The sequence below is a fragment of the Chiloscyllium punctatum genome, chromosome 20 (assembly GCF_047496795.1).
Source record: "Chiloscyllium punctatum isolate Juve2018m chromosome 20, sChiPun1.3, whole genome shotgun sequence".
NCBI lineage: Eukaryota > Metazoa > Chordata > Chondrichthyes > Orectolobiformes > Hemiscylliidae > Chiloscyllium > Chiloscyllium punctatum.
In genome coordinates, this window is record NC_092758.1 from 10,144,981 (window position 1) to 10,171,673 (window position 26,693).

Genomic DNA, 26,693 nt, shown 5'->3' on the forward strand with positions numbered 1-26,693 from the left:
TTGATAGTCAATGGAGGGGTCAGTCGTAATTGGGTCAAACTGGGTGACTACCATCTTGGAAGCCCTTTCAACACCCGAACATGGCAGGTGGAAAGAGCAGGAGAGATATGGGAAGGGTGTTGAAGCCACAACCAACACGATTGGTAGCTGCAGGCTGCAACATGCAGGTAAGTCGGCATGTGGCCACAATGACGTGTGAACTGTAAAACAGCACTGGAACAAACAAACACCACCAGGCTTCGGTTCTGAACATACTCGGTGACAGAGCAGTCACCACTCTCTGAGTTAAGAAGTTCCTCCTTGTCTCCATCCTGAATGATCAATCCCTGACCGTAGACCGTCAGTCTGTTACAATCTTATTGGAGAAGGGGAGTGCTCTTACATCTGGAAAGGTCTACCATCAAGACTTAGCCTTTGTCTTCTGCACTCACTGGTCATTGTAGCAGTTTCACCTAAACAATTCCTGTGGCTCTAATGTACAATACACCAGAAACAGAACGAATCAGATCACTTACATTGGTTTAACTGACAAACGTTTTACAGATAGCATCACTGAAAGGTGCCATACCCTTCAAACAACACAGTTAGATTTTCAATCCTGAGAAACAGTAAACTGCAAGGCCGTCAAGTGAAGTAATCACCAACACCAGGGAATTCAGGAGATGGCACTGCTCCAGCAAGCCACACAGTAAGCTGGAAGAACAACATCTCATCGCCCACTTGGGCACATTACAGTCTTCAGGAGTTCAATCTTGAGTTCAATAACATTAGCACATAAACACCTCTTTCCATGTCTGTTATTCAGCCTAAAACCCCCAGGATCTGTCATTACATGGTCAGATGTCATAACACCAGGTTATAGAGCGCTGCCCCTTCATCGGCGAAAGCTTGTGGTTTCAAATAAACCTGCTGGATGATAACCTAGTGTCCCCTGACTTTGCCCAGCTCAGTCCGACACTGGCACCTCCACATTCTGGCATGAAACTAGTAGCTTTTAACACGGCCAACCCATTTCCATCCCCTCATTATCATCTATTTAGCTTTTCTTCTTCCCTGGCTTACTATTAATCTTTGTCTGCCCAAGATTCCTTCTTCTCTCTCTCAGGGTTCTGTCTGCACCTACCTGCTCACTCCTTCCCTCCCCCACTCCAACTCCCACAAATATCAGCATAAGCATCACTTTTAGATGCTGCCAAACCTGCTGAGTTTCTCCAGCAATTTGCTTTTGTTTCAGATACTCAACTGCTTCAGATTTCTTTTTAGGGAATCGAGGGACCTTGGGATTGAGGATCAGCCATGGTCTTAGTGAATGGTGGAACAGGTTCCTATTCCTTGTAGTCTGCTGTAAACACTGCCTCTGTTCCCTGGGGTTTCACAAAGAACAGGTCGACTTGGTTTTCGAAATAATGCAAACTCGATTCACTAAATCACCGGTGTTTATTTACAGTCGCCTGCCAGGCCCGTTACAGGCTTGGTTACAGCACCGTGCTGTGGTGGGCCAGCCCACAGCTAACAGTGCCCTGTCCAGCCCCCCCATGGCCCATTATAGGGAGTGAATGATGGTTCTGTTGCGCAGCTGCTGCACGTACTCCTTGGCCTGGTCAAAGCCAGTTGTTGGCTTCTTCTCCGGAGGGCTTCCTTCCACCAGCTTGACAAAGTAGTGGCAGTAGACTCTGTCCATGATGCCAAACATTCCTCGCCCGTGGTAGCGAATCCGCTTCAGGTACTGTCCCTTACTCGAGAATGACTCCGCTGTAAACAGGTGGGGAAGAGAAGGAACAGCAAGTGAACTGACGCCTGTAATGAGGCAATCTACACTGCCCCTCCTCCTGTCCAACTTCTGGAGCCAACCTGTGGATCAGCAGGTAGGAGGCATGAGGTTGAGATTTCAAGTCCCACTACAGGATTTGAGTATGAAAGCTTCAGTTGACACTGTTCAGCACTCGTTCAGTATCACACTAATCAGAGTTCCTGTTTTTTAGATTCCAAAGAAGAGCACCCTGGTGTCCTGAGCCAATATTTATCCCTCAAGACAGCTATTACCACATTACTGTATGTGAGAACTATCTGTGACAATTTGGGTGCCATGTTTTACAGGATTGACTATACTTCAAAGTATTTAATCAGTTATAACATATTCTTAGATTCGAGTGGATCCCAAAAATGCAAGATAAATACTTGTCCTTTTAATTTTTTTTCAAATGAACACCACGGGTGGCAGAGTGATCATGTCCCTGGATTAGCAATCCCAGGCCCAGGCTAAAACTCTGGGCTGATATTCTACCACAGCAGCTGAGAGAACTGAAATTCAATTAATAATTCAGGATTGCCCTCTCCAAACCTCTTCATCTCTTTCTCCAATATTAAGTTGTTGCTTAAAACCTACCTCTGTCAGCGAGCTTTGTGCACTCACGTCTCCTGATGTAACTTGGGACAAAATAGCCTCAGTGATGGTGACTATGACAACTATAGGTTGTTGTTAAAAACCCACCCAGGTTCACTGATGTCCTTCAGGGAAAGGAATCTACCATCCTTACCTGGTCTGGACTATATGCGACTCTAGACCCATAGTTGGCTGACTCCTAACTGCCCTCTGAAATGGCCTAGCAAACCACTCAGTTCAAGGGTAATTAGGGACAGGGAACCAAAGCTAGGCCTTGCTGGTGACTCCCACATCCCACGAAATAAAAAGCAATGATTCAGTTACTTATCCCATTTCTGTTTGTGGGAGATTGCTGGGTACAAACTGGCTGGCACATTTCTGAAATTACAGGTTGTTCTGCTATATAATGCGCATCTTGTTAACGTGAATTCGTTGTATCGTGATTGACGAATTGGGGACACTGGTTCTAAAGTGTGAACTTTTAAAACGTGTGTTGGCTAAAACACGACTAAATTGCCGACACTTTTATCTGCTGTCTCTAAAGGGTGGTTTTTCTATAACACAGTGTTGCACAAGAACGCAATTGTCACATTATAGAAGAACTAGCTGTACAACACTTCTGAAAAAAAAAGCACCTCATTTTAAAAGGGAAATTCAGTGCTGGTGACGGTGAAACTAACAGACTGCTGTAATAATTACTGAGGTCCGCCCTTACCTACGTACAGGTTCGATCTGTACTCCAGATTGTGGTTCCTGACTGCCATTTCTTGAGCTTCCAACAGAACCTGAAAGATGCAGTGAACAGAAGCACAGATTGAATCACAACAATAAACAGGCTAAAGCTCCCAACTCCAACAAGACAGCAGAAAGTGAGAGAGAGCGTGTTCAAATAAATAAACTTGAATTACACACCCCCTTTCACAATGTCAGGATGCCACAAAGCAGCTTACAGTTGATGAAGTACATTTAGAAAGGTGTAATGTACGAATGCTGCATACCATTTGTACACAGCAACCTCCAATATCAACTCACCTTTAATGCCGTGCCTTTAAGGTATCAAACAGAATCTGAGGTCAAGTCACATCAGGAGATATTAGTGCTCAAAGCTCGCTTAGATGAGATAGGTTTTAAGAAGCAGCTTAAAATTAGAGAAAATTAGAGAAAGTGGTGGAGGTTTGGGGAGGGAATTTCAGAGTTTTGGGCCCAGATACCTGAGGGCAATGGCACCAATGGTGCAGTAATGGAATTGGGAAACATACAAGAGTTAGAAGAACAACAAATCTGGAGAGGTTGTAGGGCTGATGGAGTTTACAGAAACAACAATGAGACAATAACCATATAATCTTAGGTTAGTTGAAGGAAAATAGAGGCCAGAATATCAGGAAAATTTCTTACTACTTCAAATGAAACAGAGGACATTTGACATTAACATCAAGAGATGGGGTTCCAGTTTAATGTCACATCTGACAGATTGGAACTCTCCCAGTGCTGCATACCCATCACCTCCAACATACCAGTCTTCAATGTCTGAGGGAAAAAGTTGAATCTCAAACTGAAGATTAAGGTCAAGGTTTACCAGCAAGAAATGTTACTTATGCTCCATATTACCTCAAATGTGGATACCAGACTCCTTGAAGGACAGAGAATGTCCTCAAACTTGTAAACGACTAATCAATCCTATCCTGCCCTGTATGTAGCAGAGTCTGCAGATCACATACTGGATTCATCTGCCAATGCTGAGCAAATTGAACAATGCTGGAGACAAGTCCTCCTCAATCCCCCTGGATTGCTGCAGAGGGGAGAAAGATGACCTTGGTACTACCGAGTAGATACCTACATTTTGTACTTATCATTCCGGAGCAGGACTCGAACTCACAACCTTGCGATTCAGATGTGAAAACGTCAGAGAAAGTCAGAACTGATGCTCTGTGAGCGTTAGCACAACTGAATGCAGAACTAATCCCAACAACTGGAATGACTGTGCTTTGAATTTTAATGCATTTATTTTCAAGCATGTTTCCGCCTTTTACCCTCATGCCCTAATCACCAGATTGTGGTGGATTTGTCAGGGACTGGTATCGCTCCAAGAAACATTCGACCAGGAGGAGGCCAGTCAGCCCCTCAAACCCATTTCATCATTCAATTAGATCAAGGCTGATCTGCATCCTAATTCTATTCACCAAACGTTACTCCATGCCCTTTGCTATCCTTATACAACAGAAAACACACCACAACTCCAAACGGGTTAGCAACTTCCAGTGTGACAAGCACAAAGCACATTTCAGGCAGTTTCCAATTCAGCCTGTTCACATCTCTGTCAGAAAGCCAAGGTTTCAAGCCCTACACCAAACTCTTCGAGGAGAAAGTGAGGACTGCAGATGCTGGAGATCAGAGCTGAAAACGTGTTGCTGGAAAAGCGCAGCAGGTCAGGCAGCATCCAAGGATCAGGAGAATCGACGTTTCGGGCATAAGCCCTTCTTCAGGGTCTGACAAGGTCCTGGCTGATGCTCTGAGTACAATACTGTTGGAGAACCACATTGCTGGAGGTGCTGTTTCTGGAGTGACATGTTAAATGGAAGTCTCATTTGCACTGGCTGGTAACAATGTCTGCAACGCTGGGTCAGTGCTATTGGGTTAAAAGTGTGACAACACTTGATGGTTCTTTGAGACTCCACTGGAGAGGTGGATTGCGTGAGGTTGCTCCCTCTTGTGGTGGGGAGTCTGAAACTACAGGATACAGTTTAAGTACAGCAGTCACCATCATCTTAGCAGACCACAGGGCTGCTCTCTCATTAGAGACAGACATAACTAGGTGAAGGCAGTTTAACCCAAGGGTCACTACACCTCAGGTGAGGGGGGTTTGGAGAAGATGGTGACCTTAGCCAGCGTGGGAAGCTAACCAACTCTGTTGGCATCACTCTGCATCACAAACCACCCATCCAGCCAACTGAGCTAACCAACCTGCAAATTAGATGGTCTGTAATAAGAAGAGATCTTCCTTTTAAGACAGAGAAGAGGAGAATATTTTTCTCAGAGGGTCGTTAAAATGTCGAATTCTCTTTCCAGGAGGTCATGGAGGATGGGTCATTCCAGGGTTTGAAGGCTGAGTTAGAGAGATTTTGATTGACAAGATCTAAAGGGTTATAAGGGGACAGACAAGAAAGTGGGGATAAGACCACAACCACATCTTATCAAATGGCAGAACAGGCTCAAAGCGTCAAAGTCATGCACTGGATCCGAAATATTCTATTTCATTAAAAGTCTCAATCACAGACTTGGGATGCAATATTAACCTGAGAGCCTGTCTGTTGCTGCATGGAGATGTAAACAATCCCATAACTTATTCAGAGGACAGTAGGGGTGACCTCACTGGGGTCTGACCAATACTAATCCCAACAAACGCAAAATCAGCTGGGAAAGTTCAGCAGGTCTGGCAGCATCTGTGGAGAGAGAAACCAGAACTAATGCTTCAGGTCAGGTGACCTTTCCTCAGAACTCAACCCGAAATATTAACTCTGATTTCTCTCCATACATGCTGCCAGACTCGCTGAGTTTTTCCAGCAATTGCCTACCATTTGCCTTCCGTAATGATTTAATTTGCTGTAAAGCAGTTTGCACGACAGGTACTACATAAATGCAAATGATTTCTATGTGTCAGTGTTTAAACATTAGCCCTCTCGGCCTGATGGTACATATCAGCAATTGCCTGGACCGCCCTGTTCTCCCATCTGAATCTCTTACCTCCAACATCACCTTCGCTCCCTTTTTGTCATTGAACTGCAACTGGGCAACCGCTTGGTCAAAGGTCATTCCTCTGATCTGCAACACAAACCTTATGGTTCAAATCCTTCATACAGTCACCGCAATCTCCCGCTGCATTTTACTGAGGCTCCTTGGACAGCACCTTCCAAACCCCAAATTTGAGAAAGACAAGGGCAGCAGATGCAAGGGACCATGGGTTGCACACTTAAGACAGAAAGGAGGAGGAATTCCTTCTCTTAGAGGGTAATGAATCTATGGAATTATTTACCACACTGGACTGTTGAGGCTGGGTGATTGAGCATATTCATGGGCGAGAGAGACAGATTTGTAATCGTTAAGGGGAGTTTTAATCATTTCGGGAAAAGGCAGGAGAGTGGAGTTGAAGATGATCAGACCAGCCATGATCTCATCGAACGACAGAGCAGAGTCGATGGGCTGAATGGTTTACCTCTGTTCTCATGTTTTACGGTTTTAATCACAACTCATATGTTCCTTCCAAACCACTCACCATCCTGACTTGGAACAGCAACAGATTTCACTGTTGTTTTACTCTTGCTGGGTCAAACTCCTAGATCTGCTTTCCTAACAGCACTGTGGCTGTCTACATCGTAAGAACTGCAGTGGTTCAGGATGCTGCCTCACCATCACTTTCTCCAGTCGAAGAGAATGGTGCTGGAAAAGCACAGCCAGTCAGGCAGCATCCGAGGAGCAGGAGAATCGATGTTTTTAGGCATAAGCCTTTCTCCAAGGCAGCTGGGGAGGGGCAACAAATGCTTGGGTTTGCCAATAACACCCATAAACTGAATATATATATTATCTGTTTGAAAATCCGAGCTAGCCAAATAAAGACAGAAGGAGCAAAAAGAAAAAAAAAATTCTTTGAGGAATCAGTCCAGACCTCGAGCAAAGCAATCTGTTTTTCCTACGTGGGACGTGACCCCCACTCCCTAATTTTACAGTTCCTTATTTTGGGATGGTTAAGAGTTGGATAATGTGCAAAACGTGTGCAGGAAGCAGCCCTCTCACAGAACTGACAGTGGTAAAGGTAAAATACTGCGGATCCTGGAAATCTTAAAACAAGCACAGAGAATGCTGGAGAAACTCAGTTCCAAAGAGTTATATCGGACTTGCAACATTCACTCTCTCCACAGATGCTGCCAGACTTGGCAAGTTTCTTCAGCATTTTGCGTTTGTTCCTGATAGGACTAGTTGGGAATATCTTGGGAGACTGTCTGAGTGGGGTAAAGGGGATCTGGCAGGACTTGTCCTTATATTATAAGGGATTAAGTCTGTGAGATGCTAATATTTAATACATCCTGGGATGTTCTTGCTCTCCTTTGAGCCCAGTGTCAAGATGGACCCATAGTAAGATGTTTCTTCACCAATGATAAATGATTTCCTAACTTTAGCAGATTCTGGAAATATTTTTTAACAGCAATAACAAGGCCAGGAATATCATAGTGCTCACTCCAGACCTGTTTCCCTGCATCTGGTGCTCAGTTTGCTGACAAAACGCAATTTACTGCTGGGGTCACTGTAAGGTCAGGGTTTACTACAACAATGACATGAGTGCTGAAGATTCTTCTTTGGTGAAAGTATTCATTTGCAGAGGGGCCTTTAAAAAGGAGCAAGATGACCTCACTAAAGGGATCACCATCACAGTCATAGAATCCCTACAGTGTAGAAGCAGGCTATTCGGCCCATCAAGTCTACACCAACCCTCTGAGTGCCCCAGGACTGACACTGCCTGTGGTGATTAAGAAGCGAGAGCAGGGAAGTGTCTAAATCTCCAAGGACATGTGACCAGTTACAGGAAGGAGGGACTTTCCTTTGTCCCCAGGATGGGGAGAGTGGGGAATTCCGATTAGTGGCTACCAGATCTGTCTACCAGATCTGACTTCAAGCCACTGAATTTCAGGCAGTATCCAAACTCCCACTGGCTTACCTTTCACATTACATTACACAATGTGCAGAAAACAGGGCCTTACCATTTAGACCAGATACATAATCATCAGGAAATACACTAACATTTATGCCACTTGCACGACTGAACTAACCAACAATGGATGTGGGATTTTCTTCAGGTACATGACCATAATAAACATAAAACATACTCACCATTTTTGCCAGATACCACATTTTGTCCTTGCTGTATTTGATTTGTCTCCTGCAATGGTAAACTTCCTGTTGAAATATAAATCAACATTTATCATCAAATCGTCACCCTTGGCACTATCTTATCTTGTCTGTCACTGGGACAATGGCACCACGGGACCACACAGCACCCTACTTCCGCTATGTCACCAGGACCTCAGTGACCTGTGCCTGTGAGAGGGTCAGACACTGTCACACTTTACCCACATGCTAACAACACAATCAGAACATGAACCCTTCCAGATCTGGCCTGTGGCTGAAGAAAGCATTCTGAGCTGTGGTGCCCTTAAAATAACACAGTACACGGAACATTAACTCATTACTGCAGGGAGGTAGTTGGGTTGAATTGTATGAATGCAGGAAAAGAATATACTGTTGCCCTTTAATGTGAGGGGAATGGAATATAAAAGGAAGGATGTTTTGCTATAGATGTCGAGGGCACTGGTGAGATCATATCTGGAATACTGTGTGCAGTCTTGGTCTTATGAGGAAAGGTTAGTCAGACTGGGCCTGTATCCACTTGAGTTTACAAGAGTGACAGGCAATCTTATAGAGGCATGTAAGAGTCTGAGGGGATTTGACAGGGTGACGTTTCCCCTTTTGAGAGAGGTAGGAACATTGTTGACCAACAAGAGAGTCAGAGGGTTATGAGGATAGCCAGGTTTGATGTCACAAACAGATGGAGTCAGCTAGAATGGTGGAGCAGGATCTGGGGCGGAAGTGCCTCCTATTTCATTATGTATGGAAACGGGATAACCTTCTATTTCTTTGCTACTTGTTCCTGTGCTAAAGGGATTGTAGGAATGTGGGGAGTAGCTCATGTGGGGCCTAAACAACAGTATCAACAGATCAGGCTGAATGGCCTGTTTCTACGCTGAACGTTCATTGTCAGTTAAGAACAGGCACAGCAACGGGATGCAACTTACCACTGGTCTGTGAGGCTCATCTGGCAGCTGTGGAGGATAAACCACTCGGTTCTTCCTCTCCCAGTTCTTGGCAGGTAGAGGCAGGCTGCAGTGTATGTGGGACTGAGGAACAAGACTGCATGATGCGAGCAATCTACAAGCAAAGGCAAGGCAAAGTTGCAATTTATGACAGATCTCAATACTCAGGATCCAGAGATTATTCCTTTATTGTTTTAGATCGGCATAGGAAACTCTCCAATAACTTGCTCAAATTTGCAATTGGTTGCAGAGAAAAAGGGGGATTGGAGCTTGTGAAATGCGGGCTTTGTAGAGTAGGAAATGGAAGGGAGATGGTGCTGTGGTGGCAATGTCAGAGGCACAGAAGAATGCTCTGGAACACAGATTCAAAGGCAAAGATTGCAGATAGTGGAATTTACATTTCACAAGCCTGGAATTTGAATTTAGTCTAGTAATCGTAACCATGAGACAACATCTATTGTTGTAAAAACCCATCTGGGTCACCAACATCCTTTAGGAAAGAAAACCCGCCATCTTTATTTGGCATTGCCTGCATGTGACTCCAGACCCACAGCGACATGGCTAACTCTTAACTATCCTCTGAAATGACTTAGAGTTCAAGGACAATTTGGGATGAACAATAAACACTGACCTTACCCACATCCCATTAAAGAACAAAAAAAAATTGCCAAGAATCAGCTGGATGGAGAGAGAAAGAGAGAGAGAGACACACACACACACACAACTATGTGGGTTAGTTCAAGGCTGGATGTTCAGGAATCAGAAGGAGTTGCTAAGTACAGTTAAGAGAGAGAAAGAAAGAGAAGGAATAGGCTCCCCAGTGCCCTTATCGCAATCAAGAGCACTTAACCTGGTCGATTGTCTAGTCCAGTACTACCCAAACTGTTCCCCACTGTCACCGCATTTGGGAGCTTAAAAATTATTGGGACCCCTTAATGAGAACTGAGAAGGGATGGGGGGATGGGGGGGGGGGGGTGTCAGGGAGGATGAGGGAGATCAAAGAAGGGGCCAGTGCATTGAAATTTCAAACATATAAATCTACTTAGGGTCCCATTCCTAACTTGGGAAGAAACATTCCAAAGCATTATACCAGCGCTGTTTGTGGGAGCTTGCTGGGCACAAATTGGCTGTAGGTTTTCTGACACTACAACACTTTTCAAGGTGGTGAAGCTCCATCCTGAGGCCGCGATAGGCGGCGCTAAGTAAATGCAAGTCTTTCTTCAAGGTTCATAACTGCAGCCTTACCTGCTGTGAACGTGGGTCAGCAAACTCCTGGTAAATGCCGCACCTACAGAAGAGAGAAGTCAAGAGTGAATGAGGGAAGGTGTGGAGGGAGCAAGAGAGCATTCATTGAACTGCTGGAGGGTCAGGAGGGGAAGACACTCACTGAGATGCAGGGGGAGGGGATGATACAATCACTGAAGTGAGGGTGGAATGGAGAAGGGAGTCCACACTGAGGGGGGAGTCCACACTGAGGGGAGGGGGAGGAGTTGAGGAGGGAGTCCACACTGGGGAGGGGAGGGAGTCCATACGGGGAGGGGGAGGGGGGTGAGGAGGGAGTCCACACTGGGGGGGGTGGGGAGAGAGATTGAGGAGGGAGTCCACACTGAGGGGGGTGGGGAGAGAGATTGAGGAGGGAGTCCACACTGAGGGGGGGGGGGGGGGAGAGATTGAGGAGGGAGTCCACACTGAGGGGGGTGGGAAGAGAGATTGAGGAGGGAGTCCACACTGAGGGGGGGGGGGGGAGAGATTGAGGAGGGAGTCCACACTGAGGGGGGGGGGGGGGGAGAGATTGAGGAGGGAGTCCACACTGAGGGGGGGGGGGGTGTGGGGGGAGATTGAGGAGGGAGTCCACACTGAGGGGGGGGGGGGGGGAGATTGAGGAGGGAGTCCACACTGGGGGGGGGGGGGGGGGGAGATTGAGGAGGGAGTCCACACTGGGGGGGGGGGGGGGGGAGATTGAGGAGGGAGTCCACACTGGGGGGGGGGGGGGGGGGAGATTGAGGAGGGAGTCCACACTGGGGGGGGGGAGATTGAGGAGGGAGTCCACACTGGGGGGGGGGAGATTGAGGAGGGAGTCCACACTGAGGGGGGGGGGTGTGGGGGGAGATTGAGGAGGGAGTCCATACTGGGGGGGGGGGGGGAGAGACGGACAGGCTCTGACCTGAGAGGGGAGCCGCCATCTTGCCCAGACCCGAGCAGCCGCCGCCCGCAAAACCGATCATCCGCTCGCTCACTCGGCTATCGATTATCCACTCCTCCCCCCGCTCGACCTTTCGGCTGTCGATTACTTTCCGGTTCTCACCAGCCTCCGGCCATTCAGCCCCTCACCGAGGGACAGCAGCCGCGGGTTCGAGTCCACCCCCTGGACCAGGATAGAGTGAGGGGGAGGTGGGGAATGGACAGAATGTGTGATAGTAAATAAAGAGAGAGATAAAGAATTAGGGGATCCAGAAAAGAACATAAAACACTGAGGCAGAAAGGAACAAGAGAGAGAGAGAGAGGGAGGGAAGGAGTTAGATACTTACAGACAGTGAAAGGGGGGGAATGAGGGAGAGATATACTCACAGACCGAGGGGAGGTTTGTTACTGGGGGAAGTATATACACAGGTCTCACAGCTCTTGGCTGGAATAAACATATTTACAGGGAGAGGAGGTCTCTATCCAGGAGTGGGAGATAGATAACTGGAGAAATACACAGAGAGTGTGTGCTGGGGGTGAGCACACAGACTGGGTTAGTGAGTGTTAATGTGGGGCTGTGTTTAGACAGAGGCAGGGGAGAGGGATAAATCGAGAAACTCATGGTCAGGGAAGGGAAGGGGAGGTGCATAAAGAGGAAGGAGCGGACAGAGCTGATAGGAACAAGCAGAGACCGGGAGGAGAGGACCCACGAGGAGGGAGAGACACAGACACAGGGAGAGAGGAACAGAGACAGAGAAAGAGAAAAAGGAGAGAGACACACACACACACACACAGAGGGAGATAGGAACACACAGAGAGAGACAGACAGACACAGAGAGGGAGAGAGAGAGAGAGAGAAGGACAGACAGAGAGAGAGAGCGCGCAACAGGGAGACAGACAGAGAAACAGAGGGAGAGAGACAGACGGGGAGATAGGAACAGAGAGGGGTCACAGACAGGGACAGGGTTAGATAGAGAGTGAGAGTCAGAGAGAGACGGGACTGCCGCCTGGGATAGAGACACAGACCCAGACACCCCGGGACAGGAGGCTCTCCCCGGTGCCCGGTCCCCCCCCGTGTCTCCCCCCGTGTCTCCCCCGGTCCCCCCCACCCCACCCCGTGTCTCCCCCGGTCCCCCCCCACCCTGTGTCTCCCCCCGGGGTCCCCCCGGGCCGGGCCAGCGCGATGCCGGGGAAGTTGCTGACTCCGTCCCCGAACTGGTATTGTAGCCGATGCAGTGACACCAACCCCCGGGGAATCCTCGGCTTCGGAGCCAAGAACAGCATCTTCCTGCTGGAGGTCAGCCCGAGCCAGCCTCTCATCCTCGGTATGCACCGGGGGGTGGGTGGGGGGGGTGCTGTGAGGCACCTGCATTTCTGTATCGCCTACCTCATCCTCCAGAGCTCTTACTCTACCAATCTCCCTTGCTGCAGAGTCATCCCCAAAACCTACCTTCCTAGTTTCAGACTCACGTCTACCCCTCTAACCCCCACCCTGGTCTCCATCGTTCTAATATTGGTGTTGGTCCTGTCTTCAGGGAGGACTGGGTTAGCTCAGTTGGCTGGACGGCTGGTTTGTGACACAGAGTGAGACCTGCGTGGGATTAATGCCTACACCAGCTCAGGTTACCCATGACGGTCTCTCCTCCTCAGTCTGACCTGGGGTGTGGTGACCCTCAGGTTAAACTACTATCAGTTGTCGATCTAATGAAACAGCAGTCTTCTGGGACAGTGGAGACCTCTGCTTTATTCCTGGTTCCTGATGAAGGGCTTTTGCCCGAAATGTTGATTTTATTTGTTTTTTTTTCTGCTCCTCGGATGCTGCCTGACCTGCTGTGCTTTTCCAACACCACCCTAACCTTGACTCTGATCTGCATTACCCGCTTCTGCCTACCTCTCCTTTCCTGCCTAGGTGCAATGGTCTGGAATTTTCTCCCCAAAACTCTCTGTCTCCCTATCTCTCCTTGAAGACAGCTCCTAACACCTCTCTCTCCTGGAACTGACTTCATATACCCTCACACCTTGCATCAAACATTGCTTCATGACCCCTGCACCCCCCCAACTCTCAACCCTGTGAAGTGGATGTTGTGTTAAAGGTGTTATAATAATGCAAGTTGTTGTGGTTGAGGTAAGGAAATAGTGCAATTATTGTAAGATCAGAGAAAGTAAAGGAAGAATTCAAGTTTCCTTAAAATATTGAGGGTTGGAACAAGAATCAGATGGAGACAGAATCCATAATGGGAACTGGATAACTAAATGAAAATGTATATTTTTAAAGGGTGACTATGAGTCATAATAAAAGAACCAGCACATTTTTAAAAAAAATGACATTCTTTCATTGGCTATGGCTGGGACAACACTAGTCGTGCATCTGTAACTGCTGTTGAACTGAGTGGTTTCTTGGGCCCTTTCAGAGGGCAGTTCAGAGCCACCTCATTGATGTGGGTTTGCATAACCCTGTTTAGGCAAGACTGGCTGAAAACAGGTTTCTCGCTAAATGATTTGTGAAGTAAATAGGTTTTTACAACAACTGATGATGGTCGCTGCTGTTGAAACTCACTTTTAATTCTAGATTATTACTTGAATTTAAATTGCAGCAGCCGCTGTGGTCAGTTTGGAACCCACGAGCCTAGCCTGGGCCTAGGCATTACTGGGCAGAAGTGGGGACTGCAGATGCTAGAGATTAGAGTGGTGCTGGAAAAGCACAGCAGGTCAGGCAGCATCCGAGGAGCAGGAGAATCGATGTTTCTGACAAAAGCCCTTCATCAGGAGTGAAGGGACTTGCGATTACTCGTCCAGTAGCATTTCCAGTGCACCACTATCCCTCAGTGATGGTGCAATCAGCAAAAATGATCTCTTCTTGGTCTGGGGGATACTTTGACCCCAGTGATTGATAAAGGGATGCATTTGTCTATGTAATCACAGTGATGGTTTGTGTTACTGTATTTCTGTCCAGTCCCTCTTGACTTCTCCCCGTTTCCCAATTGAGTCATAAAAGATGATGGTTGGGGTTTTTTTGATGTTGGATTAAATCATTGTGCAGCCTTATTACTGAAATTAACAATCTTGTGTTTTATTCTTTGCAGGAGAGTTGGCAGGGCATACGGAAAGGGTCACTGGGTTCACCTTTTGTCAGCACCCAGGTCTTGTGGATATCTGCGCCAGTACATCTGATGATGGCACCGTTAAGGTCTGGGATATTCAGACGAAATCTGTACTGCAGGAACACTCCGCTCACCAGGTCAGCCTTTCGCTCGCTCGTGCAAGTTTATCTTATTTGCACTTTGAGTTTTATTAGAAACACAGAACATAGGAGCAAGAGGAGGCCATTCAGCCCTTCGAGCCTGCCCTGCCATTCAGTATGATCATCCAACACAGTCCCCTGCTCTCACTTTCTCTCTGTACCCTTTAATACCTTTATCCCTAAGAATAATATCCAACTCCTTGAAAACTTTGTGTGTTTTGGCCTCAACAGATTCCTGTGGGAGTGATTTTTTCCAAGCTCATCACATTCTCGGTGAAGAGTGTGGTACTGGAATAAGCACAGTAGGTCAGGCAGCATCCGAGGAGCAGGGGAGTCGACGATTCGGGCATAAGCCCTTAATCAGGAATCCTCACTTTCTCCTACTCTCTGGGTGAAGACATTTCTCATCTCTGTTGTCGTTAGATTGGGACCCCAGACAATAGGTGCAGGAGTAGGCCATTCTGCCCTTTGAGCCTGCACCACCATTCAATATGATCATGGCCGATCATCATTAATCAGTATTCTGTTCCTGCTTTGTCTCCATAACCCTTGATTCCACTATCCTTGAGAGCTCTTTCTTAAATGAATCCAGTGAATGGGCCTCCACTGCCCTCTGGGGCAGAGCATTCCACACAGCCACCACTCTCTGGGTGAAGAAGTTTCTCCTCATCTCTGTCCTAAATGGTCTACCCCGTGTTTTTAAGTTGTGTCCTCTGGTTCGGCACTCACCCACCAGCGAAAACTTGTTTCCTGTCTCCAGAGTGTCCAAACCTTTAATAATCTTACATGTCTCAATCAGATGCCCTCTCAGTCTTCTAAACTCAAGGGTATACAAGCCCAGTCGCTCCAGTCTTTCAGCGTAAGGTAGTCCTGCCATTCCAGGAATTGACCTATTGAACCTACACTGCACTCCCTCAATAGCCAGAATGTCTTTCCTCAAATTTGGAGACCAGAACTGCACACAGTACTCCAGGTGTGGTCTCACCAGGGCCCTGTACAGCTGCAGAAAAACCTCTTTGCTTCTATACTCAATACATCCTGTTATGAAGGCCAGCATGCTATTAGCCTTCCTCACTCCCTGCTGTACCTGCATGCTTACCTTCATTGACTGGTGTACAAGAACACCAAGATCTCTCTGTACTGCCTCTTTACCTAAATTGAATCCATTTAGGTAGTAATCTGCCTTCCTGTTCTTGCCACCAAAGTGGATAACCAGACATTTATCCTCATTAAACTGCATCTGCCATGCATCTGACCACTCACCTAACCTTGTAATCTCCTAACATCCTCCTCACATTTCACCCTGCCACCCAGTTTAGTATCATCAGCAAATTTGCTAATATTATTACTAATACCACCTTCTATATCATTAACATATGTTGTAAAAAGCTGCGGTCCCAGCACTGATCCCTGTGGTACCCCACTGGTCACTGCCTGCCATTCCGAAATGGAGCCGTTTATCACTACTCTTTGTTTCCTATCAGCCAACCAACTTTCAATCCAAGTTAGTACTTTGTCCCCAATACCGTGCGCCCTAATTTTGCTCACTAACCTCCTATGTGGGACTTTATCAAAAGTTTTCTGAAAGTCCAGGTACACTACATCTACTGGATCTCCCTCATCCATCTTCAGAGTTACATCCTCAAAAAATTCCAGAAGATTAGTCAAGCATGATTTCCTCCTCAAATCTATGCTGACTCTGATCTATCCTGTTACTACTATTTAGATGTGTCGTACTTTCATCCTTTTATAGTAGACTCCAGCATCTTTCCCACCACTGAGGTCAGACTAACTGGTCTATAATTTCCTGCTTTCTCTCTCCCACCTTTCTTAAAAAGTGGTACAACATTAGCCACCCTCCAATCCGCAGGAACCGATCCCGAATCTATCGAACTCTGGAAAATAATCACCAACGCATCCACGATTTCTTGAGCCTCCTCCTTCAGGACCCTGGGATGTAGACCATCTGGCCCCGGGGACTTATCAACCTTCAGACCTAACAGTCTCTCCAACACCAATTCCTGGCAAATATAAATTCCCTTCAGTTCAAGTCCTTCAGCCACTGTTACCTCAGGGAGATTACTTGTGTTTTCCCAGTGAACACAGATCTGAAGTACAAATTCAATTCTACTGCCATTTCTTTGTTCCCCGTAATATATTCCACTGTTTCTGTTTTCAAGGGCTCAATTTTAGTCTTAACCATTTTGTTTGCCTTTCACATACCTAAAAAAGCTTTTACTATCCTCCTTTATATTATTGGCCAGTTTACCTTCGTACCTCATTTTTTTTTCTCTGCGTATTTCCTTCTTAGTAATCCTCTGTTGTTCTTTAAAGGCTTCCCAGTCCTCCGTTTTCCCACTTATCTTTGCTATGTTATACTTTTTTCTCTTTTAACGTTTCCCTCGTCCGCCACGGCCACCCATGCCTCCTCCTAGGATCTATCTTCCTTTTTGGAATGAACTGATCCTGCATCTTCTGCATTATACACAGGAATATCTGCCATTGTTCCTCCGTTGTTATCCCTGCTAAGGTATTGCACCATTGAACTTTGTCCAGCTCCTCCCTCATAGCTCCATCGTTCCCTTTATTCAACTGAAATATTGTCACTTTTGATTGTACCCTCTCCCTCTCAAATTGCAGATTGAAGCTTATTGTATTATGGTCACTACTTCCCAATGGCTCCTTCACTTCGAGGACCCTGATCAATTCTGGTTCGTTGCACAATACCAGATCCAGAATTGCCTTCTCCCTGGTAGGCTCCAGCACCAGCTGTTCTAAGAATCCATCTCGGAGGCACTCCACAAAGTCTTTTTCTTGAGGTCCAATATCATCCTGATTCTCCCAGTCTACCTGCATGTTGAAATCCCCCATAACAACTGTAGTAACATCTTTGCGACAGGCCAATTTCAGCTCCTGATTCAACTTACATCCGACATCCAGACTACCGTTTGGGGGCCTGTAAGTAACTCTCAAGAGGGTCTTTTTACCCTTAGAATTTCTCAGCTCTATCCATACTGAGTCTACATCCCCTGATTCCAGGTCCCCCCGCGCAAGGGACTGAATATCATCCCATACCAACAGGGCCACCCCACCCCCTCTGCCCATCAGTCTGTCCTTACGATCAAGAACCTCCTTCCTACTTTCTATGAGTCCCCACCCCCCCCCACCATTTTTCTAAACTGTCGTGAAGATAATCCTAACCAATCAAGTCACTGTCCTTATGGCAACCAAGGAATCCGTCTGGTAAACCTTCTGTCGCTCTTCCTCCATAAGCAGAAGGTCGTCCATTAAGGAGACCGAAATTCCGGGTGTGATCTCAGTAAAGCTCTGCACAATTGCAAAAAAAACATGCCAGTTCTCCTGAACTCAAATCTATGTTATTATAGAATGACCTCTAATTTGTACTAACCAAAAATGGTTTGCTTTTCTGAAAGTCCCAAGGCATCTAAATGTTTTGTATCTGATGGAGCACACTCTTTTTAAAGTCTGACCCATTTTAACCTAGGGAATGCAACAGCCAATTTGCACACAGGAAGCTTCCAGAAATAGTCACATGATGTTCATGAGATAATAAGACTGTAAGACATAGGAGCAGGAATTAGGCCATTCAGTCCATCGACTCTGCTCTGCCATTCAATCATGGCTGATTAGTTTCTCAACCCCATTCTCCTGCTTTCTTCCTGTAACCTTTGATCCTCTTGATACTCAAGAACCCATCTATCTCAGTCTTAAATATACTCAATGACCTGGCCTCCACTGCCTTCTGTGACAATGAATTCCGTAGATTTCCCACTCTCTGGTTGAAGAAGTTTCTCCTTATCTCCATTCTAAAAGATCTTCCCTTTACACTAAGGCTGTCCCCTCAGGTCCTAGTCTCTCCTACCAATGGAAACATCTTCCCAACATCTACTCTGTCCAGGCCATTCAGTATTCTGTATGTCTCAATTAGTTCCTCCCCCTCATCCTTCTTAACTCCATAGAGTATGGACCCACTGTCCTCAAATGATCCTCATATGTTAAGCTGTTCATTCCTGGGATCATTCTCATGAACCTCTTCTGAACACGCTGCAGGGCTAGTTCATCCTTCCTGAGATATGGGGCCCAAAGCCGCATATAATACTCTAAGTGTCGTCTTTCCTAATTCACTGATGTTAATTGAAGGGGTTAACTCCCTTGCTCTCCTTTTGACATAGTTTCTTGGAAGCTTTTAGCTTCACATGAGGTGTCAGCTTAATGTCTCATCCAAAATATGGTGTATCTCAGTGCAACTTTCTTTCAGCATTGTGACAGCAGTTTGCTTGGGTATCTGGTGCAGGCCCATATTCCACAACCTCTATTGCATTTGTGGAACTAAGATAGTGAGGACTGAAGATCCTGGAGAGTCAGAGTTGATAAAATGTGGTTCTGGAAAAAGCACAACAGGTCAAGCAGCATCAGAGGAGCAGGAGAGTTGACATCACTGGCAAGAACCCCTCATCAGGACTGGCCTTATCGTTTGTGGTGTTGTGGAACTCCAAGTAACCTGAAATCTCTTTGCTGCAAAGGGTTGGCCAATCAGAATCCTTCTCTCCTGCTGATAAATCGTTGTGAATGTTTTGGTGTTCTTGCATTTGTCCTGATCAGTGCAAGATTAAAAACTTTGGGAACAAAATTTACTTGTTAAGCAATAATCGAGTTGTGAACAAGCAGGAGACTGTGTGTATAATTCCATTGACCCAGATTGCTCTAAACTTAAGAATTAGGGCCAGGCCACTCAGGAGAGATTTTAGAAAGCACTCTGTATGCAGAGAGTAATGGAGGTTTGGTTCTGCCAATGCTAATTCAATTGTTTAATATAAATCTGAGATAGATACATTTTCATTAAGCAAGGGATAAGGGCCAAAAGCAGGCAGAAGGAATTGGGCTACAGATCAGCTAACATCTCATTGAATGGTATACCAGACTGAATGGTCTACTTCTGTTCCCACATAAATGACTATAAGGAACAAGTGCAAAAAGGGGATGCTAAATGGGGCATGTAGAGAAACAAGATGTGGGTCTCGATGATGTGGAAATGGTCACAGCACCCTTTAGGGAGGGATGTCTGCTGTTCTCACCTGATCTGTCCCACAAGTGGCTACAGCCCCTCAGCAATGGTGCTTGACCCTTCTGAAACAGCAACAGGAAGCCATCAGCTCAAGGGCAGTTGGGGATGGGCAGCACACGCTAGGCTTACCAGTGATGTCCATATACTGCATTAAAAAAAAAAGAAAGTGGAGCAGCAGCAAAGGAGGGAGTCTTGGAAAATCTGGCAGAGCGAGCTGGTTACCTTGGGACAGGAATGTAGGAGACAATGAAACGTAGGGGGAGAGAGTACGGAGTATTCTGGATTCCAGGACAAACTCCCCACTGCCAGCACGGGGAACCTGTGGAAATGTTGGCGAAGGTTTTACTTAGTTTGGAGGCTGAATTCAGGAGGCTGTGGAGTGGAAGGTGCTTTTGTCTTGTTGGGACAGTGTGGGGGGTCAGAGTGGGAGTGGCAGTGGAGGCAGCTGAATGGAGCTGTTCAGCAGGTCAATGGTTCAAATCGATGTGGGACGTGCAGCAACTAATTTGCACACAGCTAGCTCAACAGCGATGTGATAGTGACCAGATGGTCTGTTTCAGTGATATTGGTAAAGGGATAAGTCATAGAGTCATAGAGATGTACAGCAAGGGAACAGACCCTTTGGTCCAAACCATCCATGCCAGTCAGATATCCTAACCCATTTGCCAACACTTGGCCCATATCCCTTCAAACCCTTCCTACCTATTCATACACCTATTCAGATGCCTTTTAAATGTTGTAATTGAACCAGCCTTCATCACTTCCTCTGGCAGCTCATTCCATATTCGCACCACCCTCTGTGTGAAAACATTGCCCCTTAAGTCCCTTTTATATCTTTTCCCCTCTCTCCCTAAACCTATGCCCTTGAGTTCTGGACTCCTTCACCCCAAGGAAAAGACCTTGTCTCTTTATTGTACCCGTACCCCTCATGATTTTATAAACTTCTGTAAGGTCACTCCTGAGCCTGTGATGCTCCAGGGAAAACAGCCCCAGCCTGTTCAGCCTCTCCTTGTAGCCCAAATCCTCCAACCCTGGCAACATCCTTGTAAACCTTTTCTGAACCCTTTCAAGTCTCACAACATCTTTCCGATAGGAAGGGGACCAGAATTGCTCGCACTATTCCAGAAATGGCCTAACCAATGTCCTGTACAGCCGCAACATGACCTCCCAACTCCTGTACTCAATACTCTGACCAATAAAGGAAAGCATACCAAATGCCGCCTTCACTATCCTATCTACCTGTGACTCCACTTTCAAGGAGCTATGAACCTGCACACCAAGGTCTTTTTGTTCAGCAACACTCCCAAGGACCTTACCATTAAGTGTGTAAGTCCTGCTCTGATTTGCTTTTCCAAAATGTAGCACCTCGCATTTATCTGAATTAAACTCCATCTGCCACTCTTCAGCTCATTGGCCTATCTGATCAAGATCCTGTTGTATTCTAAGGTAACCACCTTTGCTGTCCACTACACCTCCAATTTTGGTGTCATCTGCAAACTTACTAATTATACCTCCCTATGTTCACATCCAAATCATTTAGTATTCTGTCTCTGGAACTTCACTGCTTCCATTGGACCTTTCACATCACCCTGGCTGGGGGTTAGAGCCAGGGGTCAGAGTCTCGGAATAAAGGGTCAACAGCTGACATTTTCTACCAAGGCAAGGAATTTTCTCACTTGGAGAGTCTTTGGAATTCTTGACTCCAAGGGACTATGAGTGCTCAATCAGAACTTGATAGATTTTTTTTGGATACGTAAGAGAATTGAGTTCAGGTCAAAGATCAGCTGTGATTCTGTTATTCTTACATGAGATGTGGCTCTGACTAGGCCAGCATTTATTGCCTACCTCTAATGGCCCAGAGGACATCCACATCGCTGTGGGTCTGGAGTCACACATAGGCCAGACCAGGTAAGGATGGCAGTTTCCTTCCCTAAAGGACATTAGTGAACCTGATGGGTTTTTTCTCACAATTGACAACATGGTCATTGTTAGACAATTAAATTCAATTTTTAAAAAGCAACTAGAACTAAATTACAGCATCTGTTGTGGCAGGATTTGAACTGGGGTCCCCCAGAACATTACCTGGGTCTCTGGATTAATCATTTAAGATCATACCACTGGGCGATTGTGTTCCAAGAGCGATCTTACTGAATGGTGGAGCTGGAGTGAAGGTTGTTCCAGAGCTGTCTTCTGCTCCTAATTGTAATGTCTTATTTACTATTGACACAGGTGCTTCTTTTGTTGCAGAGTCCCATCACTGCTGTGCACTGGTCTCCCATGAAGAAGGAGCTGGTGGTGTCTGGAGATGAGAAAGGAATTGTGATCTGTTGGTGGTATAACAGAAATGATACGCACCACTTTTTCCCGGAGCCCCGAACCATTTTCTGCCTGTCCTGCTCACCTCATAATGAAAACCAGGTGGCTGTGGGGTAAGAGAAAGGAAAGCTATGTGCAAGACTCCAGTGCAGACCTCAGAGTGTGTCTGTGTGTGACTGTGTGTGTTCTCTCAAAGCTTCCATTCATAACATGAAGAGTTGACTTCTCTCATCTACTTTTCCTTGAAAGTGGTGGTGAGCCACTTTGAGTTCAACTGTGTGGCTTGCTTGGTATTTCAGAGGGCAGTTAGGAATCTTCCACATGACTGTGGATTTGGAGTAATGTGTAGTCCAGGTGAGGATGGTAGATTTACTTCCCTAAAGGAATTAGTGAACTGATTGCATTTTGATAACATGAGATAGTTTGTGGTGTTAATGACAGAACTTTTATTTCTATAGTGCCTTTCACAAGTACAGGAGATGCTAAAGTGTTTTAATACCAATTATGCACTTTAAAAAATCAAGATTGTAGAATCACAAGGGGCACAGATAGGGTGAGTAGCCAAGAGTAGAGGAGTCCAAAGCTAGAGCGCGTGGGTTTAGGGTGAGAGGAGAAAGATTTAATAGAGACCTGAGGGGCAATGTTTTCACACACAGGTGCTTGTATGGAATGAGCTGCCAGAGGAAATGGTGGAGGCTGGAACAATTGCCACATTTAAGAGGCATTTGGATGGGTATATGAATAGGAAGGGTTTGGAGGGATATGGGCCAGGTGCTGGCAGGTGGGACTAGATTAATGTGGAATATCTGGTCGGCATGGATGAGTTGGACCAAAGGGTCAGGTTCACTAATGTCCTTTAGGGAAGGAAACTACCATCCTTACCTGGTCTGGCCTATGTGTGACTCCAGACCCACAGCGATGTGGATGTCCTCTGGGCCATTAGGGGTAGGCAGTAAATGCTGGCCTAGTCAGAGCCACATCTCATGTAAGAATAACAGAATCACAGCTGTACATCTCTATGACTCTTAAGTGCAGTCACGATTGTAATGTAGGAAACATGGCAGCCAATGTACACAAGAGTAACTGCCACAAAAAGAATTGTGACCTTGATTAAATGATCAGACTCCCTGTTGGTTCGAGGATACGTATTTACCCCAAGACAGCACCAAGAGTTCCCCAGCTCCTCTTCAAAGTCCACTCGGGGGTAATGAGATGGCTGAGCAGGCTTTAACATGTAGCACTGCAGCCACTCGATCATCTTTGGAGGTCCTGCTCATTCTTGTGAATGGGGAATTATGGTGGAGTACTGAATGTCACTTGGCAAGTGATCTAGAGCGTTAGGCTCTGGGGGCTGGGGTTCAAATCCCCTGATAGCTGGTGAAATCCTAAATTCAATTTACAAATCTGGAATGTAAATCTTGACTCTGGTGACCATCCTGAATGGTGTATAGAGTCTTGGAGATGTACAGTGCGGAAACAGACCCCTCTGTCTAACTCTTTACTTGCATGTCCACTAATATCATTTATTGTATCCGTTGCTCCCGATGCGGTCTCCTCTACATTGGGGAGACTGAGCGCCTCCTAGCAGAGCGCTTTAGGGAACATCTCCGGGACACCCTCACCAATCAACCAAACCGCCCCGTGGCCCAACATTTCAACTCCCCCTCCCACTCTGCTGAGGACATGGAGGTCATGGGCCTCCTTCACCGCCGCTCCCTCACCACCAGACGCCTGGAGGAAGAACGCCTCATCTTCCGCCTCGGAACACTTCAACCCCAGGACATCAATGTGGACTTCAACAGTTTCCTCATTTCCCCTTCCCCCACCTCACCCCAGTTCTAAACTTCCAGCTCAGCACTGTCACCATAACTTGTCCGGACTTGTCCTACCTGCCTATCTTCTTTTCCACCTATCCACTCCACCCTCTCCTCCTTGACCTATCACCTTCATCCCCTCCCCCACTCACCCATTGTACTCTGCTACTTTCTCCCCACCCCCACCCTCCTCTAGCTTATCTCTCCACGCTTCAGGCTCACTGCCTTTATTCCTGATGAAGGGCTTTTGCCCGAAACGTCGATTTCGAAGCTCCTTCGATGCTGCCTGAACAACTGTGCTCTTCCAGCACCACTAATCCAGAATCTGGTTTCCAGCATCTGCAGTCATTGTTTTTACCTTCATATTCATATACCCATCTGGATGCCTTTTAAATGTTGTAATTGTACCAGCCTCCACCACTTCCTCTGGCAGCTCATTCCACACACGTACCACCCTCTGCATGAAATACTTGACCCTTAGGTCCCTTTTAGATCTTTCCCCTCTCACCCTAAACCTATGTCCTTGAGTTTTGGACTCCTCCACCCTGGGAAAATGACCCTGTCTATGCTCCTCATGATTTTATACATTTGTAAAAACTCCATCTAGTTCACTAGTGTCCTTTTAGGGAAGGAAATCTGCCATCCTCACCTGTAACTCTAGACCCACAGCAGTGCGGTTGGTTCTTAACTGCCCTCTGAACTAGACTAGAAAGCCCTTCAGTTCAAGGGCAGTTAGGGATGGGCAGCCAATTCCAGTGGTGCCATGATTTTATGAAAGAGTGCAGGAAACAAGGTGATCTCATAAACAGCTGTGAGATCTGTTTGGATTAGTATCAAAGTGCATTGTATAACAGTGCACAACTATTAAGGGCTGGCAGGAGTAAGGGGTCTGGGAGTTTATATGTAGGAACCATTGAAGATGGCAATACCATGGTTGGTGAAGCAGAGAAGATACTGAATGGAATAATTTTTGTACATTCATGGGATGTGGGCCAACATTTACTGCCTACTCCCCATTGTCCTTGTGGTGGTGGTGGTGGGCATAGAGGCAAAAGCAAGGAAGTAAGGGTAGACATGTCTAAAACAGAGGTTCAGCCTTGATGAGTGTTGCATCCAGTTTTGGGAAACGGACATTTTGGAAGTTGTGAAGACGTGAGAGAAAATGTATGGAATCGTTCCAGGAATTCCGGTTACATGGATGGATTGTTCTGCCCTGAGAGAAGCCAAAATTGAGATGCGAGTTGACTGAGGTTTTCCAAGTCACGAAGGGTCTGGAGAGTAGATGGAGAGAAACTGTTTCCATTAGTTGAATGACTGAAAACCAGAGGGCACAGGTGGGAGGTGAATTGGCAAAACAACAAAATGGTGGCAATTTTCTCTGCGTGGTTAGCTCCTGACACATTTGTGGTGGAGACAGATTAAATCATGACTTACAGCAGCAGGGATCTAGGCTCAGGAGAACGTACACTTGCACCTTCAATAAGGTCCTCGCTAGCTGTGAACTCCGAGCCCCTTTCCTGCCTATTCCTAATGGCCTTTGACTCCCTAGTCAGTCAAGAAGCTACCTGCATTGCAACTTAAGAAATATTCAATGCCCCTGCCTCCTCCGCTTTCTCTGAGGATTTTCCAAAGACTGATGACTCTGAGAGGAAAAAAGCCCCTTTCTTATCTCTATCTGAAATGGGAGACCCTTTATTTGTAAACTGTTTGCCCAGTTCTAGTCTCTCCAACAAGGGGAAACAAACTCCCAACATCCATCCTGTCTGGTCCTCTCAAGACCTGGCATGTTTCAGTGAGATTGTCTTGCATTTTTCTGGACTCTGATGAATGCGGACCCAGCCTTTACTGATGAGATGGTCCCATCGCAGGTATCAGTCACCTCCCTGCTTCTTTATATAAAAAAAATGATTTGGATCATTATGTGAAGAGGCAATATTTGTGGGGCTACAGGGAGAAGATGGGAGAGAGACATTAGGCTAGCTGCCCTTACAGAGAGAGAGAGAGAGAGAGAGAGAGAGAGAGAGAGAGAGAGGACGACATGAGGGGCTTTGGAGAGGAGGCACAGAGACTTTAAGACCAGCAGAGTGCATCGTCATCCTGGACAGCATCATTTTGATTTAGTAAGTTTCCTTTCATTATGTAAGTTGCTGGTGACCATTAATTTGTGTTTTTATTATAGGAGACTGTTTAAACAAATTTTCTTTGAAAGGGCTTGGAGAGAGAGGACTGGCTTCCTTCTGTGCTAAATCATGTTCTGATCGTGCCTGTATAATCTTCAGGGCCTGGAAGAGCACAGCAGTTCAGGCAGCATCCAAGGAGCTTCGAAATCGACATTTCAGGCAAAAGCCTTCATCAGGAATAAAGGCAGTGAGCCTGAAGCGTGGAGAGATAAGCGAGAGGAGGGTGGGGGTGGGGAGAAAGTAGCATTGAGTACAATGGGTGAGTGGGGGAGGGGATGAAGGTGATAGGTCAGGGAGGAGAGGGTGGAGTGGATAGATGGAAAAGGAGATAGGCAGGTCGGATAAGTCATGGGGACAGTGCTGAGCTGGAAGTTTAGAATTAGGGTGAGGTGGGGGAAGGGGAAATGAGGAAATGTTGAAGTCCACATTGATGCCCTGGGGTTGAAGTGTTCCGAGGCAGAAGATGAGGTGTTCTTCCTCCAGGCGTCTGGTGGTGAGGGAGTGGCGGTGAAGGAGGCCCAGGACCTCCATGTCCTCGGCAGAGTGGGAGGGGGGAGTTGAAATGTTGGGCCGTGGGACGGTGTGGTTGATTGGTGCGGGTGTCCCGGAGATGTTCCCTAAAGTGCTCTGCT

At 46.5% G+C, this 26,693-nt stretch overlaps 2 protein-coding genes across 2 annotated transcripts in view; one reads left to right on the forward strand and one right to left on the reverse strand.

The window, feature by feature from the left end:
* Window positions 1-1,418: 1,418 nt before the first annotated feature.
* mrpl22 (mitochondrial ribosomal protein L22) lies at window positions 1,419-11,973 on the reverse strand. Its single transcript, XM_072590292.1, has 7 exons — window positions 11,408-11,973; window positions 10,489-10,531; window positions 9,226-9,358; window positions 8,264-8,329; window positions 6,125-6,202; window positions 3,099-3,168; window positions 1,419-1,752 (listed from the first exon to the last, which is right to left on the reverse strand). The coding sequence occupies exons 1-7, from the start codon at window positions 11,466-11,468 to the stop codon at window positions 1,544-1,546; spliced, it is 660 nt and encodes a 219-aa protein (XP_072446393.1). The 5' UTR covers window positions 11,469-11,973; the 3' UTR covers window positions 1,419-1,543.
* Window positions 11,974-12,562: 589 nt separating this feature from the next.
* Window positions 12,563-26,693, forward strand: part of gemin5 (gem (nuclear organelle) associated protein 5) — an 80,310-nt gene continuing 66,179 nt past the window's right edge. Inside the window, exons 1-3 of the mRNA XM_072590291.1 lie at window positions 12,563-12,749; window positions 14,508-14,662; window positions 21,999-22,180. Coding sequence (XP_072446392.1) covers window positions 12,608-12,749; window positions 14,508-14,662; window positions 21,999-22,180 — 479 coding nt within the window. The 5' untranslated portion in view covers window positions 12,563-12,607. The remainder of the gene's footprint in view (window positions 12,750-14,507; window positions 14,663-21,998; window positions 22,181-26,693) is intronic.